The sequence below is a fragment of the Morone saxatilis genome, unplaced genomic scaffold (genome assembly GCF_004916995.1).
Source record: "Morone saxatilis isolate NCDOM2014 unplaced genomic scaffold, NCSU_SB_2.0 Contig9, whole genome shotgun sequence".
NCBI lineage: Eukaryota > Metazoa > Chordata > Actinopteri > Moronidae > Morone > Morone saxatilis.
The window spans coordinates 19,489,749-19,504,635 of record NW_023340268.1 but is presented as its reverse complement, the minus strand read 5'-3'; the positions used below and the strand labels follow the sequence as shown (position 1 = coordinate 19,504,635).

Below are 14,887 nucleotides of genomic sequence, written 5' to 3'. Positions count from 1 at the left end.
CTAGTTTACTATTGTCCATGTATAACACCCCGATAATTCAGTTCCTTAAAAGAGCACTTCTAGCTCCTCCACTTTATTTATATTGGATATATTGTTTTGTAAGGCCAGTTATACAGTAAGGCTAATTAATTAGTGAAACGGCATTAAAAGTAAAATGTTAAGGAAAGATAGAATACGGGTCCAGTTATATAACACATGACCAGAGAGATTTAGTGTGTTGGTAAGATCACACTATAAAACGGCAAATGGGTGTCCAGAAAAGTTGGAACTGGAAATGTTTCCTCGGTGTCCATAAAATCTATAAATAAATTTATAGTTGACCATTTCATCATTAAAATTTTGCAATATTTTTTACCATACTCTTATCCAAATTAACAGATTTTTTCCAGTTCTTCAAAGGACCAGTGTGTAAGGTTTAGTGGAATCTAGTGGTGAAGTTGCAGGTTTCAGCCATTTGAATACAGTTCAGCCTTCCATGCATATAGGAGAAACCATGGCAGTGTAACAGGGCGGGCACCTTAGAAGAGGACCTGCTCCTTCTGTAGATAAAAACAGCTCATTCTAAGGTAACAAAAACAGAAGGATTCTTATTTTAAAATTAATTTGACACTATGGAAAACATATGTATGAATATTTTATTTCATTTCTGCCAATAAGTCCTCCTAAATGTTACACACTGGGTCTTTGAGCCAATATTCCAGACGTTGGAAAGTTTAATTTCTTATACTAAAAAATGTTCTTATACAAGTAGACACACAGGGATGAATAGGGAGAGCATTATTTCATGGAACTGGTGAGCTCCAACAACAGACGGCAAGGCAATGTAACAATGTAATGATTTCTCCATACTGATACGTCCCAACTCAGGTTTGAGTATCCACTCGGAGTCTCCACAGTGCTGAGGGAAAGGCAGGGAATGACGGTTTTACTGAAGGGATCAGGTGGGAGTTTATCAAGCAATAAGCTGGAGTGGCAAGTTGAAGTGAGAAAGAAAATGGGGATCAATGGTGCATTCCAATAAGGTTGCTGGGCCCTGAGATACAGTGGAGCAAATGTCTTTTTAAGTGGCTTGCAGACACTTCTTCACTATTCCCCTCTGGTACCAGAAATGGGGGCACTGTCTGTCGTTTTGTGTCGTCTTTCTTCCTCTTACATAGACCCCTGTTCTCTTGCCATCACAGACGTTTTGGGAGTTTCTTTTCATTTAATAATTTCCATGTTTATTATTTAGGAGAATAATGGTGGTATGTGGCCTGATCACCCCTGCACAGTAGAAAATTCCCCTAGTTTCATCAGAGGCAGCCTGAAGGTACAGTGCCTTTTGAGTTAGGTTTCGCATGACAGTGCGACTGCTTGGCTGTGGCACCATGCTCATTATCTTGGTGGTGTGTTAAATGGATTGCCAGCCACCTCCAGTTCAAGTCTGAAAATACCACAAATGAAGTAATTTTTCGTGTTCAAGCGAGAGCGACATTCTCAGAAAATCCAAAGTGTCCTTTGGATTACTGTTCTCCAGATAAGCGCTGGTTTTGGCAGACAGGTGGAAGTCAGCTATTTTTAGACTGCTTAGTGGGTGCAGTTTCACGACAGAAAAAATAGCTTATGAAGGAATTGCATTTACAGTTTGTTCAGATGACAGAAGATGTCAGGATGAATAATAACCACGGCAGAAAAATGCTGATAACTGAAAAGCATCACAGGCATGATTTGACATTTTTGGAAGTGGTATTTAAGCTAAGGAAACATCATAGTGTGTAGGAAACATCATAGTGTGTACCAAATATCCTCCTTTTCCTCCCTCTGGAACCCGCGGCCTCGCCTGCACATCTTTCCTCTCTTTTCTTTCCCACTTAGTGAGTCAACAGTCGACAGCTGGGAGTGGAGCAGAGGATCTCGTAAGGGGGCTGAGGGTCTTATGTAACAGTTGGTGTCAGGCTAGAATGCTATTAAGATGTCTTGTGGAGCTCTGCAGAGCAAACAACACTATCTAAGTTAGCACCACGCTGAAGCCCATGTGATTGTCTGCAATGGGGATACTAGTTTTAAGAGATGGCTCCAGTGAAAAGAAAAAGTTTGATTTAATCATGTGTGGCCTTTAGTTGTGTGAAGCATGCCAAATAAACACTTATGAAGGTTTGTCATACATTTTCGGACCACCTCAAGCATTAATGTTCGTCAATAAAACAATCCTTTATCAATAAAAAAGGTAAATGATGACTTTGGCATCATTAAATACAAATGATGATTGATGCATCTGTACTAATCTGATATGACAGCAGTGTAACATTAGATGTCAGCAATGAGCCTTGTCAGCCTTGTGAATGTGAATTTCTCTCTGCCACCTCTCTCTCAGGTACCCACCGAGGCTGGGCTGCCGTTCAAATGCGCCTCCTGCATGAACTGGTGTACGCCTCCCGTCGCATGGGCAACCCCGGCCTGTCTGTTCGCCACCTGTCCTTCCTGCTGCAGACCATGCTGGACTTCCTGTCTGATCAAGGTCAGCTCACAATAAACTCACAGAAAGACGCTCAAAAAGTAGCAACATTACACTTTTCTTCTTCATTGCAGAATTTAAACCCTGTGAGGTGCTTCCAGCTTCATACCCAGCCTTAAAAAAAATATATATCTAAAAAAAAAAAAAACAACCCTGTCCCCTGGCGATTGCGGCATTACACCTTGTGCTTAATAGTATGCGATGCACAACAAAGCCAGCTTTTTCTTGGCGGAAGTGTAACATTGTGCTCTGACCAGAAATCCTGTGCAGCCAGGAGATAGGGTTTTTACTAAAGCAGTGTGAGCCAGACGGTCTACTGGCCACACAATAGAGGCCAGCGTAATCCTTGGTTGGCTACAGATTATGAGAATGGAAGCAGGGAGGGAGAAGACAGAGATGAGGTATGAACAAGATGAAGCAAGCTTAGAGGTATAAAATATTAAACATCAGCAAAAGGACTTCTGCAGCTGTGTTTAGGGCGCTGCTTTTACCAGCGGTCTCAGAAACCGTCAACATCAAGGGTTAGAAAAACGCTACCAAATGATGTAATTACTATTTTTCGTACTTGAAACACTGACCTTGTAAGCTGTGTGCAGTGTTTTTTGTGCTTTCTTAGTGTTTCTACATTAAAATAAAATTTCACATTTACTTAGTGTAACTTTTTGGGCTCAGAGCACTGCCTGCTGCAGTTTGGATGCCCTCCTTTGATTGCCTCTACTCCCGTCTGCAATGTTATATTAAAAATGTCAGAAAGGTTATTGTAGGTTGCTCTAGTGAAATAAGTCCCCATTGATGTGTCTTGTGTATATGTCAAGCATAGAATAGAGTTGGACAGCAAAGACTTTACGGCTCTGCTCTCTGTTGGGATTCCTGTGCACATGTGGAGAAATTGCCTAGAAAGTACAAATAACTGGACAATGCTGTTTATTTAAGGTACTCTACATATGACTATTGAGTATATGCAGGCATCATCAGCTATTATTACACTCACTACAGATGTTGCAGTCAAGAAATTCAAACTTTAAAACACCATCAGGGTCATCATACAACACATTCCACAGATCACAAAGAACATTTAAATAGGTTAGTTAAGTTATTAAATAAAATAAAATAAAATATTAATAAATAAAGTAGATGGAATATAAGTAGTATAAGTATACGTGTAAGTATTTTAGTATTATTTAAGAACTTATGAAAACACTCTTTTAATGAATTAAAAGGTATTTAATTATGCCTCCTGGAAATCAGCTGAAAATGCAAACTGCTTCTCTTTTTTTCTGAAAAAGAAAAAAGCTGCCACTAAACGGGATTTGTCTGTTGTTTGTAAGTACACCATTTAAAGTTTGCCCCTCCTCCCTGGCTTAAGAAAGTCAGAGAGAGCACCTTTGGTCGAGATATATAGAGAATGAATGAGAAGAGGGAGCGAGGTTAGCAAGAATAAAACAATCAGAGAAATAAAACATATTTTTCTGGTTGTTTTGCAGTGGTTACTCTCTAAAGCACTTACAAACACTGCCACACATCTGCACAACCCTGCAGGAAGATGTCATATTTAGAGATTTTGTGTGAATGCAGCTGACGCACAGACCTGCAGATTGTTATGCATCCAGACAGACAGGGTACATCGAGATGGACAGAGACAGTGATGTAACCTGAAGTTTTTATAGAGTCCTGAAGTCACACCCTGTGCGCTGACCAATGGCTGACGCCCAGAAACATCCAGAACATAGTGAAATAAGAAAATACAGGCAATATGCTGCAGGGTCTTAATAGAGGTTATGTTGGTAAGAGTCTGTACATTTTTTTGTTTACATAAAAAATAATTGATGCTGATATTGAGGTTATTAAAAGATTATATACTAAAAGTTAATATTCCACACCCATAATTGCATGGTTCAGCCCACTATGGGTAACTGGTTTAAGTTGGCATGTTCTAAAAACTCTATCTTATCTACTTATCCCTAATGTTTCTTGCCCTTTTGAAAGTCACCATAAGTAAGTGTTTGTGGACCTTTACTACACAATAACCATGTAACTGATCACCTGCTATGAAATGATGAGAAGAGACGATAGGCAGTAATGATACCAGTGAAGAACGGTGCAGACATCATTTTTTTTAAACATCATAACAGTCGCCGATGTCATCAAACAATACTTTATGGAGCAAGTAACATTTTCACCGGTAATGAATCCGTGTCTTTGATGACACTGGTAATACCAAAGGTGACGTTCAAAGGATATGCATGTAATTGTGTGCGGGAGATTTTTAATTTGTTGGAGCTACTATAAAAAAGAGTTTAATTGAAAGGGACCTAAAAATAGAGAGAGATGATTAGAAGAGCTGTAGATATTGTCTCCCTGGTCACATATTAGTGTTGGTTGCTTAAGTCTTGTTCATTTTTACAAATATTGATTACACTGCTTTCGATTGTAATGAGAAAATACATTTTCTTTTAGGCTGGATGCCATCTGTCAATTTGTTTTAATGTCATCACATTACCCACAGGAGCCACATCTCTCAATTGTTTTGTTTTTTTCTTTCTCAAAGGTCTCTGATGGTGGTTGCACATTTTCTTGTTTGGTATCATTGAAACATAGATCAGACAATATGAAAAAAGGTTAAATAGAAATAAATATAAACCAGACCTAGAACACACTTGAAAAATATATACTAATACAACATTGAAACCTGAATGGAAAATTAGAAAAACTCTAGGAGCTTGTTTGAAATATGAAATATAAGCTAATGAAAGAGCTCATTGGTAATTCATCAGTACTTTTTAATTCCTAATCCGGTCCGGATTAATAGTCTTTTTAAATATGTAAGGGTTTATACCTGATGTTAAATTAAAACAAAGATGGTATCCCTGATGCATTTTAAATTAGCTGGTGTCTCTCAAGAGGTGTAGGGTATAGTGTCATTTTCCGTACTGATTTACAGCCTCAGTGCAATTAACAGTAAAGCCCCCCTGTCAATGAATCAAGGCTTCACCTGCCACCATAATGTTAATCAGAGTGTTTTTAAGCCACAAGATTATCTATAGGATCACTGACAAGTTATGGAGCATGCATACTTTCCCAAGTTTAATGCACTTACCTTGATGCTTTATTTGACTTGTTATTACCTTTTACCCTGCTGGCTGCCAGATTAACAACGGCATTATAATTGCATTGTGACTGTTGGGTGTCTCAGGGGATTGGTGCTGGTGCTGTTTGTAGTGCTCCTTAACTCTGTAGCTCCCAACATTTGTGAAAACAAGAAGGGGCAGATGCGGTATGGCACACAGGAAAACTTGACAGCAGGTGTTATCAGCCCAATTTCATTATTCTCACAGGCCATTGGCCGGAATTTCTCCAGCAGGCACAGCAGATGCATTTACAGTGATTTGATGGTGGGTGAACTATCCCTAACCACCAATTTAGTGATCCTTTGGAGCAAGAAACAAACCAAAACCAAATCTCACTTATATTGTCAGAAGAAAAACGTGATGTTTTCATTGTGCAGATGCAATGACAAGTGAAATTGTTACATCATTTGACAAACATGGCTCACTTCACGTAAACAGATATGGTTGTCTGGGGCTTGCTGACTTGCAATAGTCATGGCAAGTGCAGATGACGCTTATTGATTTTTAAAATATTAACTCACATTCCCTGAGATATGAAAGCCTGGTAATGATAGACATTGATATACATTTAATGTTCAAAGACAAGTATACATCCAATAACCACATGTGCACATGTTACAGTTCGGCATTTTTTGTAGATTAAAACTAGAAGTAAAAAAACATGTCCTGTTATTTTGCTGTTCGTCCTAATTTTGTTTTAATTAGTCGCATTCGTTGGAGTTGCTCATATGCTTAATGAAAGCCCATCTTGCTGAAGTTGTGAGTGGAGCAATAGTCTGTTGAAGCTGTTTACGTGGTTGCATAAACTTTCATAATTCTGTTTACACAACTATCTGTAGAGATTTAGAGAATATTTTCTCCTATAACAAATTACTTGTTACTGAGTCACCACTGTCAGATTGACCAAAACAATTACTGTTGTGATTCTAATGTTGTTCATTGCTGCCAGGGGTGTATCTCTGTTGCAATTTAAAATACACTTTCTGCAAATTAAGAATGCAGTTCTGATGATTTGCACTGGAAGATGTGAGGAATACTAATACTGGTTGTAGGAATTTCTTTAACTGCAAAGGAGCGCCTTCATGTAGCCTGAAAGCAGTGGTACATGGCAGATACTGGGATACACTGGTTTCACCCTTCAGTTTACCAGTCATTAGGAGTACCACTTTTGAAAATGTTTTTAAGTCTCTGGAGGAGCTTTGTCAAGTATGAGAAAAAACTGACATCAGGGTTATCCCACATAGGATTGAATTTTTCTTTTTTTTAACATGGAAGTCTGAGTCTAACAAAATATGGAGCACTCTGGGAAGTATAGGATCCAGCATTTTGCGAACTAACTAGCAGAGATATTAGGGACTTAAAGATCTGTAATGCTTTTAGCTCATGTGGAAGCACAGTAGTACCAAATTGCTGATGTCTTTATTGGCATTGTTGCCATAATCACTACATATTACATACTGTAGATTGGCAGCACTCATTTCATTGCAACTGTTAGAATCACCAAATCAAGATGATTTGCATTGCACTGAGAAAAGTCACATGACCGGCCTGGAATGAATACTCTCACACCAATAGTAATTACTTAATATTCTCCAAAATGCCAACACTTGACCTTCACTTCCTGGCCCCTCACCCTTGCAGGCACATACATGACTAAATTAAGGAAAAAATCAACATGTCGTAACAGTGCATGCAACAGTTTTTGTAAAGCCACAAAAATAGAGATGAGTAAGTTTGATATTGCTTACTGTAAATAGTGAATTTCATACCAGAAAGAGTAATGTCCCTGTTTTAGTTGCTCAGTTTCCAGTCTACAAGGATTCTTTTTTTTAACTGTGGTGTTTATTGTTTTGATGATTTATGTTTTACTTTATTTTTTCGCTGCTGGCTTGAAACACCAACCAGAAAAATCTAAATTATTCATAAAACTGTTGACTTGTCTGTTTGTGGTCTGTCAGTAGTTTTCATTTCACATTATAAATCTCTCTTTGAAAATGTTCCCATGGTGCGCGGTCATTAAAGGTACTCCAGTCTCACCTCTTCCCAGCAGTGTCTATAAAATAGAGTTTAAGAATGATAAATCTCCAAGGACAGCAAATATAGATTTCTTTGGTTTTTAAATTTTTTATTTTTTTATTTCATTTAATTGTAAAAATCTTTTAAAAGAATCTGAAGGATGATAGCGGTGTAATTTCAGGATCTGCTAAAAGTTGAACGCTATAAACTTGTTGAATTTTCAGTTTTTATTATCTAATTTGCCATTTGGTAACCTGTCCATTCTTCAGTCTAACACCAGCTTCTTTTTTGCCATTTTCTTCCAAACAGTAAATGGCCTATTATTATACCTGATGTATCTTTCTGCTTGAGTGAATTCCCAACAGTCTTACAGTCCTGAGCACCCACTGTTACTTAGTAGAATCTGGATTTTCATATGATGGTTTTTGATAATGGAATATCTGTGCTGTGCTGAGCTGAGCTGTGAGCAACCATGGCTGTGCCCTGCTAGCGAGGTGCGAGGTGTATTTCCACTGCACAGCATGGCAAGCTGGTTTACCTTGATGACGTGTGCTGGTTTGGACAAATCACGGTGGTGCCTGTCGTGTGCAGCTCTTCATCTAACACCTCACTCCCACTGTTTCAGCTTGCACTGTTCCTCCCTGCGATATTTAACACTTATCATCTGACCAAATAGGGCAGAATATGTCCATATCTTTTGTTGTTGACCTAACATGACGAGCCAAATGATTTGTTAAACAGAACTACCTGGGAAGTTGTTGTAGGAAATGGGCAAGCACTTCCAAAAAACACTTGACAGGTGATTGGATGAATCATCTGTCTGTCACTGTTTATCATAAGCCAACTTCAACCAGTCAGATTAACAGAGCCAGTCGGGACAGGAGTGAAAACATCCATCTAGAAAAGCCTTCAGTGCTGTTCTTTGCTCGTCATTCAATGAAGAAGTACTCTCCATCTCTCTGATATAACTGATGCTATAGCAGCATTGATGCTAAACTCTTGAAGCCCTATTGTTGTTTTCAAAGACACTTCTTGCATTTCACCTAGTGTTAAACCAAATTCGTAGTTGCCAGTAGTTCTTCATAAGAAGTTGATTGATCTGAACGACTGTAGTTCCAACGCAAGTGCACAGCTTGAAGCCTGGCAAGATGGATTCTTGTGTGATCTTGCAAATCCAGTTACCTCAAAAGGTTATTGATGATCTATCTCTTTTGAAGAATAGCATTGCTCAAGAAGTTCTGCCTGTTCTGTGTCAAATACATGGCATTACTAAAACTGCTACAAAGACCTCCACTGGTTAAGGAAACAAGGCCCCAGCATGGCTTGGCATGACTATCCACTGCTGCGAGGACGAAGTGCAAATGCATGTGTTAACGGTCTGTCGTGTTTAAAGTAGACCATGGTTTACTAAATGCAGATTAAATGTTCTTTCTTCCACCTTAGTAGGACAGGAGGCCTATTCGTCTGAAGACAGTAGACTATATCAATAGCAGTAATCTTTGGGATTCTTCTGGTGTAACTCCTCACTGTTTGGTAAACACAACTAGGTAGTGACTCGCTGTGTAATGGATTCTGCACATCTACCAAGACCCAGCCGATGGAGCTGCCAGCGACATGAGCACACAGAAATAAGCCATGATCAAATTGAGGAAACAAGTGGCACTCACACCTACACAGAGCTGGAAAACTGTGAACCCAACTGAAATGAGAGTGGGAATTGTTCTTTCGAACAGTAAAACTTGAGCTATAACGCCTCATTTTGGGGAAGCAGAGAGGAAAAGTAAGGCAGGCAGGGAGGAAAACAGAACATTTTGTGCATCTCAACATGAAAGAATTAAGAATTAGTACATTGTTTGCCCTTCACAGATTGTCCCTCACACCAACCCACTTCATATTACTTTTCATGGATCTTAAGCTTGCAAAACAGTTTCCAGACAAACTCAATTGACACATGCTGCTTTGCAAATTATGTCAGATCTACCCTGACAAATTGTGAGGCATTAATATGGCATTAATAGTACAAAAGATGCTGTCAGAGTACCTGAGCCCTCTCATTACTGTCACACTAATTTGAATGGCACAGACATTATAATCACTGTTTATTCAGAAATGAATGTTTGGTCACGTCAAGCTGTTGAAAGTGCAGTGTTAATAAAGTGGTTTCCGATAAAGAAGAACTGCAAACAAACTTGCCAGATAAAGACCGATTTAAAAGGAGCAGATTTTAAAAGTGTCTCGCTCCTACTCTTCTGTCATACAACAAGGCGATGTAAGCCCGGTTTTTAGAGTAGAGGATTCAGGGCAAACTTTTACCCATCCTGTCTTTTATCCTGCCTTCAATTGTTATTCTACCTCTTGACGGTTGACACTTGGAGATGAGATCCTTTCATTTGGGGAACCGTATAAAGTGTTGAGAGCTGCACCTTTTCTCCCCTCTTTTCGTTAAGTGTAAAAATGTTTCTTTGCTTATCTGGACAGTGGGTTCCAGCTGTCAGGCTAACAATGTGCTTTGTTGTGTTTGTCTGGGCAGAGACCTTGGTGAAAAGCAGGGTAGAAACAAGTCAGATAATAGTTTTTCTTCTAGTTTAACCCAATGGGTTTGATTATCTAAGGGCCCTGACACATCAAGCTGACGTCAAGGAACTAGTTCTGAGAAAGCGCTTTTGGTGAAAATTGCAATTGAACACACCACAAACACTAACCAATGCCCAGCTAAACATTGACATGCATATACGTTCTGTGCAAGGGGAAATAACTGGTCAGTAGTCACAATTTGTAATCTTAAAAGTATGTCCTGAATGTTGTGGTAAAGCGTGAGAAGAGATTGCACCATATGGGTGGCTGAATAGTCAGACAGTGCTCTGTCACAGACTGCCTCCACACTAATCTAACATACTGAATGGCCTAAGCCTAAACAGGTGTTAAAACAGTATAGGAGTCTGTGTTGGTGGGGTCTTGTTGCTTCAGACACCGGTGAGACTTGATATTCGGTCCAGGAAGTCCAGTTGGAGTAACCAATCCCTGAATTGGAAGGCCTCTCGGATGATCTACCAGGAATGTGCGATTGGCGCTGGTTTGCCTGATTAACTGTTTTTCCCGGGCGACCCTGCGTCTTTTTGCCAGAGCCCTCTGCATTGGCAGCCCCGCTCCATCGACGGACTGGCTTCATCCAAATGAATGACAGGGCTGCGGTTGTTCATGCTAGGCTACTGTCTGTCTGAATGCAGCATAAGCGACAACTAATGCCAGTTGAACCAGACTCACTGCAAAAGGTGATGGTCATCCAGTGATGCTCAACGACTGGCATGGTGTGTCAGGACCTTAGGTAGCAGGGCACTATTTTACTTCAACCTGTAGGTGTTATCAATAGGTTGTTGCTAAGTCAACTCATTTGATTCATTGATGCATACATTTCGTATACGTATTTTGATGCATTGATTATACATGGCGGTTTGTGACTAGGAACGAGTACTTTTTGTGACTATCAATAATTTGATCGGCCCTAATGTTGAAATTGTACAATCTGCAGTCACTGGATTTTCTTGGTTACAGCTGTTCTGGTTGGCAGTGCACTTCATTCCTTCAGCCAATGATACAGGCTGTTTGTAAGCACGTTTTGATGGCACTCTCAATGCATAATAAAAACTGCACCCATAATAACACTATTTTTGTTCAATATGATCTTCCTTTTTAAAGCTGCCCTAATCAATATTTTTTATATTATTATATTTTTATATTAACAATGGGTCAAATTACTATTTGTAATGTGAAAGGTACCCGTCATAACAGTAGCACAGAGAATTGTCATCCAATTCTTCAGTTCCCCTCAACTCAACAGACTCTTTCACAGTAGATTGTTGCTCTGGTGGCTCGCACACTCTGTTTGTTAGAAAAAAAAAAGCGTTCTGGAAAAACAGCTGGCAGACACAGTTAGCAACTAGTTAGGGAAGATGGCAAAGCATTTAGCAACTAAAAAGCCTAAAGTTGGTTGACACCAGAGACTCATCCGTGTCTGCTGGATGTGTAAATAGCAATTGTTTGATTTGTCAGCCACAAAACATAATTATGACATTCAACAGTAAATAGAAACAAAAATCACTGCTTTTTCTAAATCTGATAAAATTCTGTTTGTTAATGGTGTTTTACTGGCATTTTATTTATTTTCTTTGGTCTAAAAAGACTCATTTAAACTAAAATTAAGTTTTAATTTGAAGTAGTCATGCTGATTTTATTCATCACAATGGGAGAAATACAAATTTAGTAGTTTCTTCTTGTTTGTAATTATTTCATTCTGTTCTTGGCAAAACACTTTATGAGTGCAGATGAACATTTAAAAAAGAACCACTTTTTTCTTTGAGCTCACAGCCACAGTTTTCTGTCCTGGAGTGGCCCCTAAACAGACAGCTGCTGTGAACACTCAGACATGGCAAACATGAAAAAAAGTGGACAAATATGTCATCAATCATGACAGCTTTGAGCCGGGAGGACAACTGAGCCGTCATCCATTCATCTCCTGCCATTTTATTCCTTATACGATTCTTCCCCTGTTTCCTTCCTTCACCTATCCATCTCAATATCACTTTATTCCCCCCTTATTCCCCCCTTATTCCCCCTTTCCCTCTCTCCATCCTTTCACTCCATTTTGTACTCCTTTCATTCCCTCACTCTGATCTACTGGTGCTGTGTTTCTGGCTCCCAGTCTGTATCTACAAGGTTGTAGTTTGTACACATTTTAAAATATTCATGTGGACTTTTTATCTTTTCTTCTTATTGTGTTTTATTGTTGCTAAAAGACAAGAAAACCTTTAGACTTACCCTTTTCGCTGTTAAAACAAACACCTCATCTCAAATATACAGTTTATATCTTAGGCAGCTCAACAAACCCCTTTTGAGTATGCTCAAATGATCTGTGTGCTGTGAACATTTTTACTGAATGTACAAAGAGATACAGAAACACTTTACAAAGCTTGCGCTCATAAGTCTTCATAAGGTACTCCCATAAAGGATTATAGGTCAGTATGAAATCTTTGCCAGTTAATGTCATTCTCTGCTTGATGGACACTCTTGAAACTTGCAGAGCCAAAGAAAATTGTATGGCTGGGTGAGCAGCAATCTTACCTCGAAAGGTATTGACGGTACAATAAAACTTAACAATTGTACTTGAGGGCTGGGGCCGTTACTGCTGAGAGAGACACTTCACAGGTCATTAATGTCTGCTTAATTCATATCACACACACAGATGAGATCTCTACAGTGGAGATAGCACTCCAAGAGTTGTGTTATGTCATAATCGTTGTCGCTTGATCTCTGGATATTTGTTTCTATAAATTTCTTTATGTACTCTGGCCATGTGCTCATTGATTTTCTTTCTGTTATGTGTTCCTGCATTTACAGAGAAGAAAGAGGTGACCCAGAGTCTGGAGAACTACACTTCCAAGTGTCCAGGTGGAATGGAAGTCATCACCCTTCCTGATGGCCTGAAGCTCCCACCGGTGCCCTTTACAAAGCTCCCCATTGTCCGGTAAGACAGGCGTGTGAGTGCTTGCCGCTTTCACTCATCCTGTCATGTGTCGGCTCGATTTTCAATTTGGCAAAAAATATCCTCCAAATTAGAAATCTGGAGCAGTGACACATAAAAGTTTGGCAGTTAGTTAGTATTACTGCTAAACGATGGTGTGAAAAATGAAAAAGCTCTGAATATATAATTGGTGCTTTTAATGTCAATTGCTTTGAAATTAGGCTTTTCATTAATCTTTCATGGAATGTTAATTTTAAAACCATTCCTCAAATTGAGTAAACTGTGCTTTTTTCCCCTCTTTTTTTTTTGTGGAAGTTCCTGATTCAAAACTATTCAAAAGTAACCTAACACCCTCTGGAAATCTTCCAACCTCCAGTGCTGCAGTCAAGTACAGGTGTGGTTACAGGTGCAACAGAGCACATTTCTGCAGAGGTGATCAGTGTGTTTAAACAGGGTGGGAACTTTCAACCAGAGAGGGCAGCAAAACACAGCTGTTGTTGAGTTACTGATTGAATTTGAGAACGTGACTCTGGAAATTGATGTGACACAATCAGCTAGTGAGAAGACCTATCACTCTGTTGTATTTGTGGGAACTACAAAAACACTCACAATTAGGCTGGGTATCGTCTGTTTTTTTTTCTCATATCGCTGCTAAAACAATACTTTTAAAATGGTACTGGTATCTAAACAGTGCCTGAAACTTTTGACGACATTAAAGAACAGTTTTTTTTTTGTTACTTACAATTAAAGAATATATTAACTGTTAACAAAATAAAGTATGCTTTTATATATTTATATATATATATTTTTATATATATATATAGTTGTACCCAAAGCAGCGGCAGCAGGCCGACACTGACTGCTTGAGTAATCCAACCAAATGAACTTGGTTTGTGTGTCTCTCTGCAGCCAGTACCCAGGCCAAAGGTTTTTTTTGGGCGCGCCCATGTACTCTTGCCGCACGTGGCGCCAGGGTTCGAATCCCACCTGGGTGGCGCCTTTGCGGCGTGTCACCGCCCCCCCCCCTTGCCTGTCTATCTTCAGCTGTCCCTATCCATTTAGAGCATCAAAGAGCCCCCAAAAATAGTATAAAAAAATAAAAAAACGAGTCTTTCTGTGAGGAGAGAAGCAAGCGCTACCTTGCAACTGGGGTTGGTAAAACGGGGCGCCCGTATCTAACCAGACTAATCACAAGACACATTTTGGGCCCTCAATTTCAGTACGCTATCTGGCTATAAGCATCAGGTTCCCTCTAGTGGGGTGGATGTTACAGGGCAACAAAAAGGCAGTCACCAGGAACACAAGTGCTAATGGTAAAGATGTGTATTATTTGACAGGCCATCTTCTCTAATAATCGGTATTGGCAGCAGGGTAGACCTAGCCGCTAGCTAGGACTATAAACCACGCCGTTAATGAGGCAAGACATAAACGGTCATAAAGGCAGGCGTTGGGATATCCAAACATGGAGAGGGAGGACTAGCAAAAAGAAACTTTTAAATAAACAATTGCAGGGAAGGGGGTGTAGGGAGGCGGGGAAACATTTTGGGGCAACGCCACCAGGATAGCACTTGCAGCAGAGGACGGCAGCCAGTGGCTCGAGCTGGCGTGGGTGTGACCCATGCCACATCAGAAATAGCCGGCAGTGATTGCCCTAGAGGATGAGCCGCCATAGGATATAAAAGAGCAGGGACTGCCCAAGTGGTCACAATGACTTTGTGTAATATACTATTG

General features: G+C 39.7%; 1 protein-coding gene across 3 annotated transcripts in view; it reads left to right on the top strand.

The window, feature by feature from the left end:
* trappc9 (trafficking protein particle complex 9) overlaps positions 1-14,887 on the top strand; it is a 202,684-nt gene that overhangs the window by 16,576 nt on the left and 171,221 nt on the right. For all 3 annotated transcript variants that reach the window (XM_035681239.1, XM_035681236.1, XM_035681238.1), the window contains 2 exons: positions 2,354-2,497; positions 13,033-13,159. In XM_035681239.1, the coding sequence (XP_035537132.1) occupies positions 2,354-2,497; positions 13,033-13,159 (271 nt within the window). The remainder of the gene's footprint in view (positions 1-2,353; positions 2,498-13,032; positions 13,160-14,887) is intronic.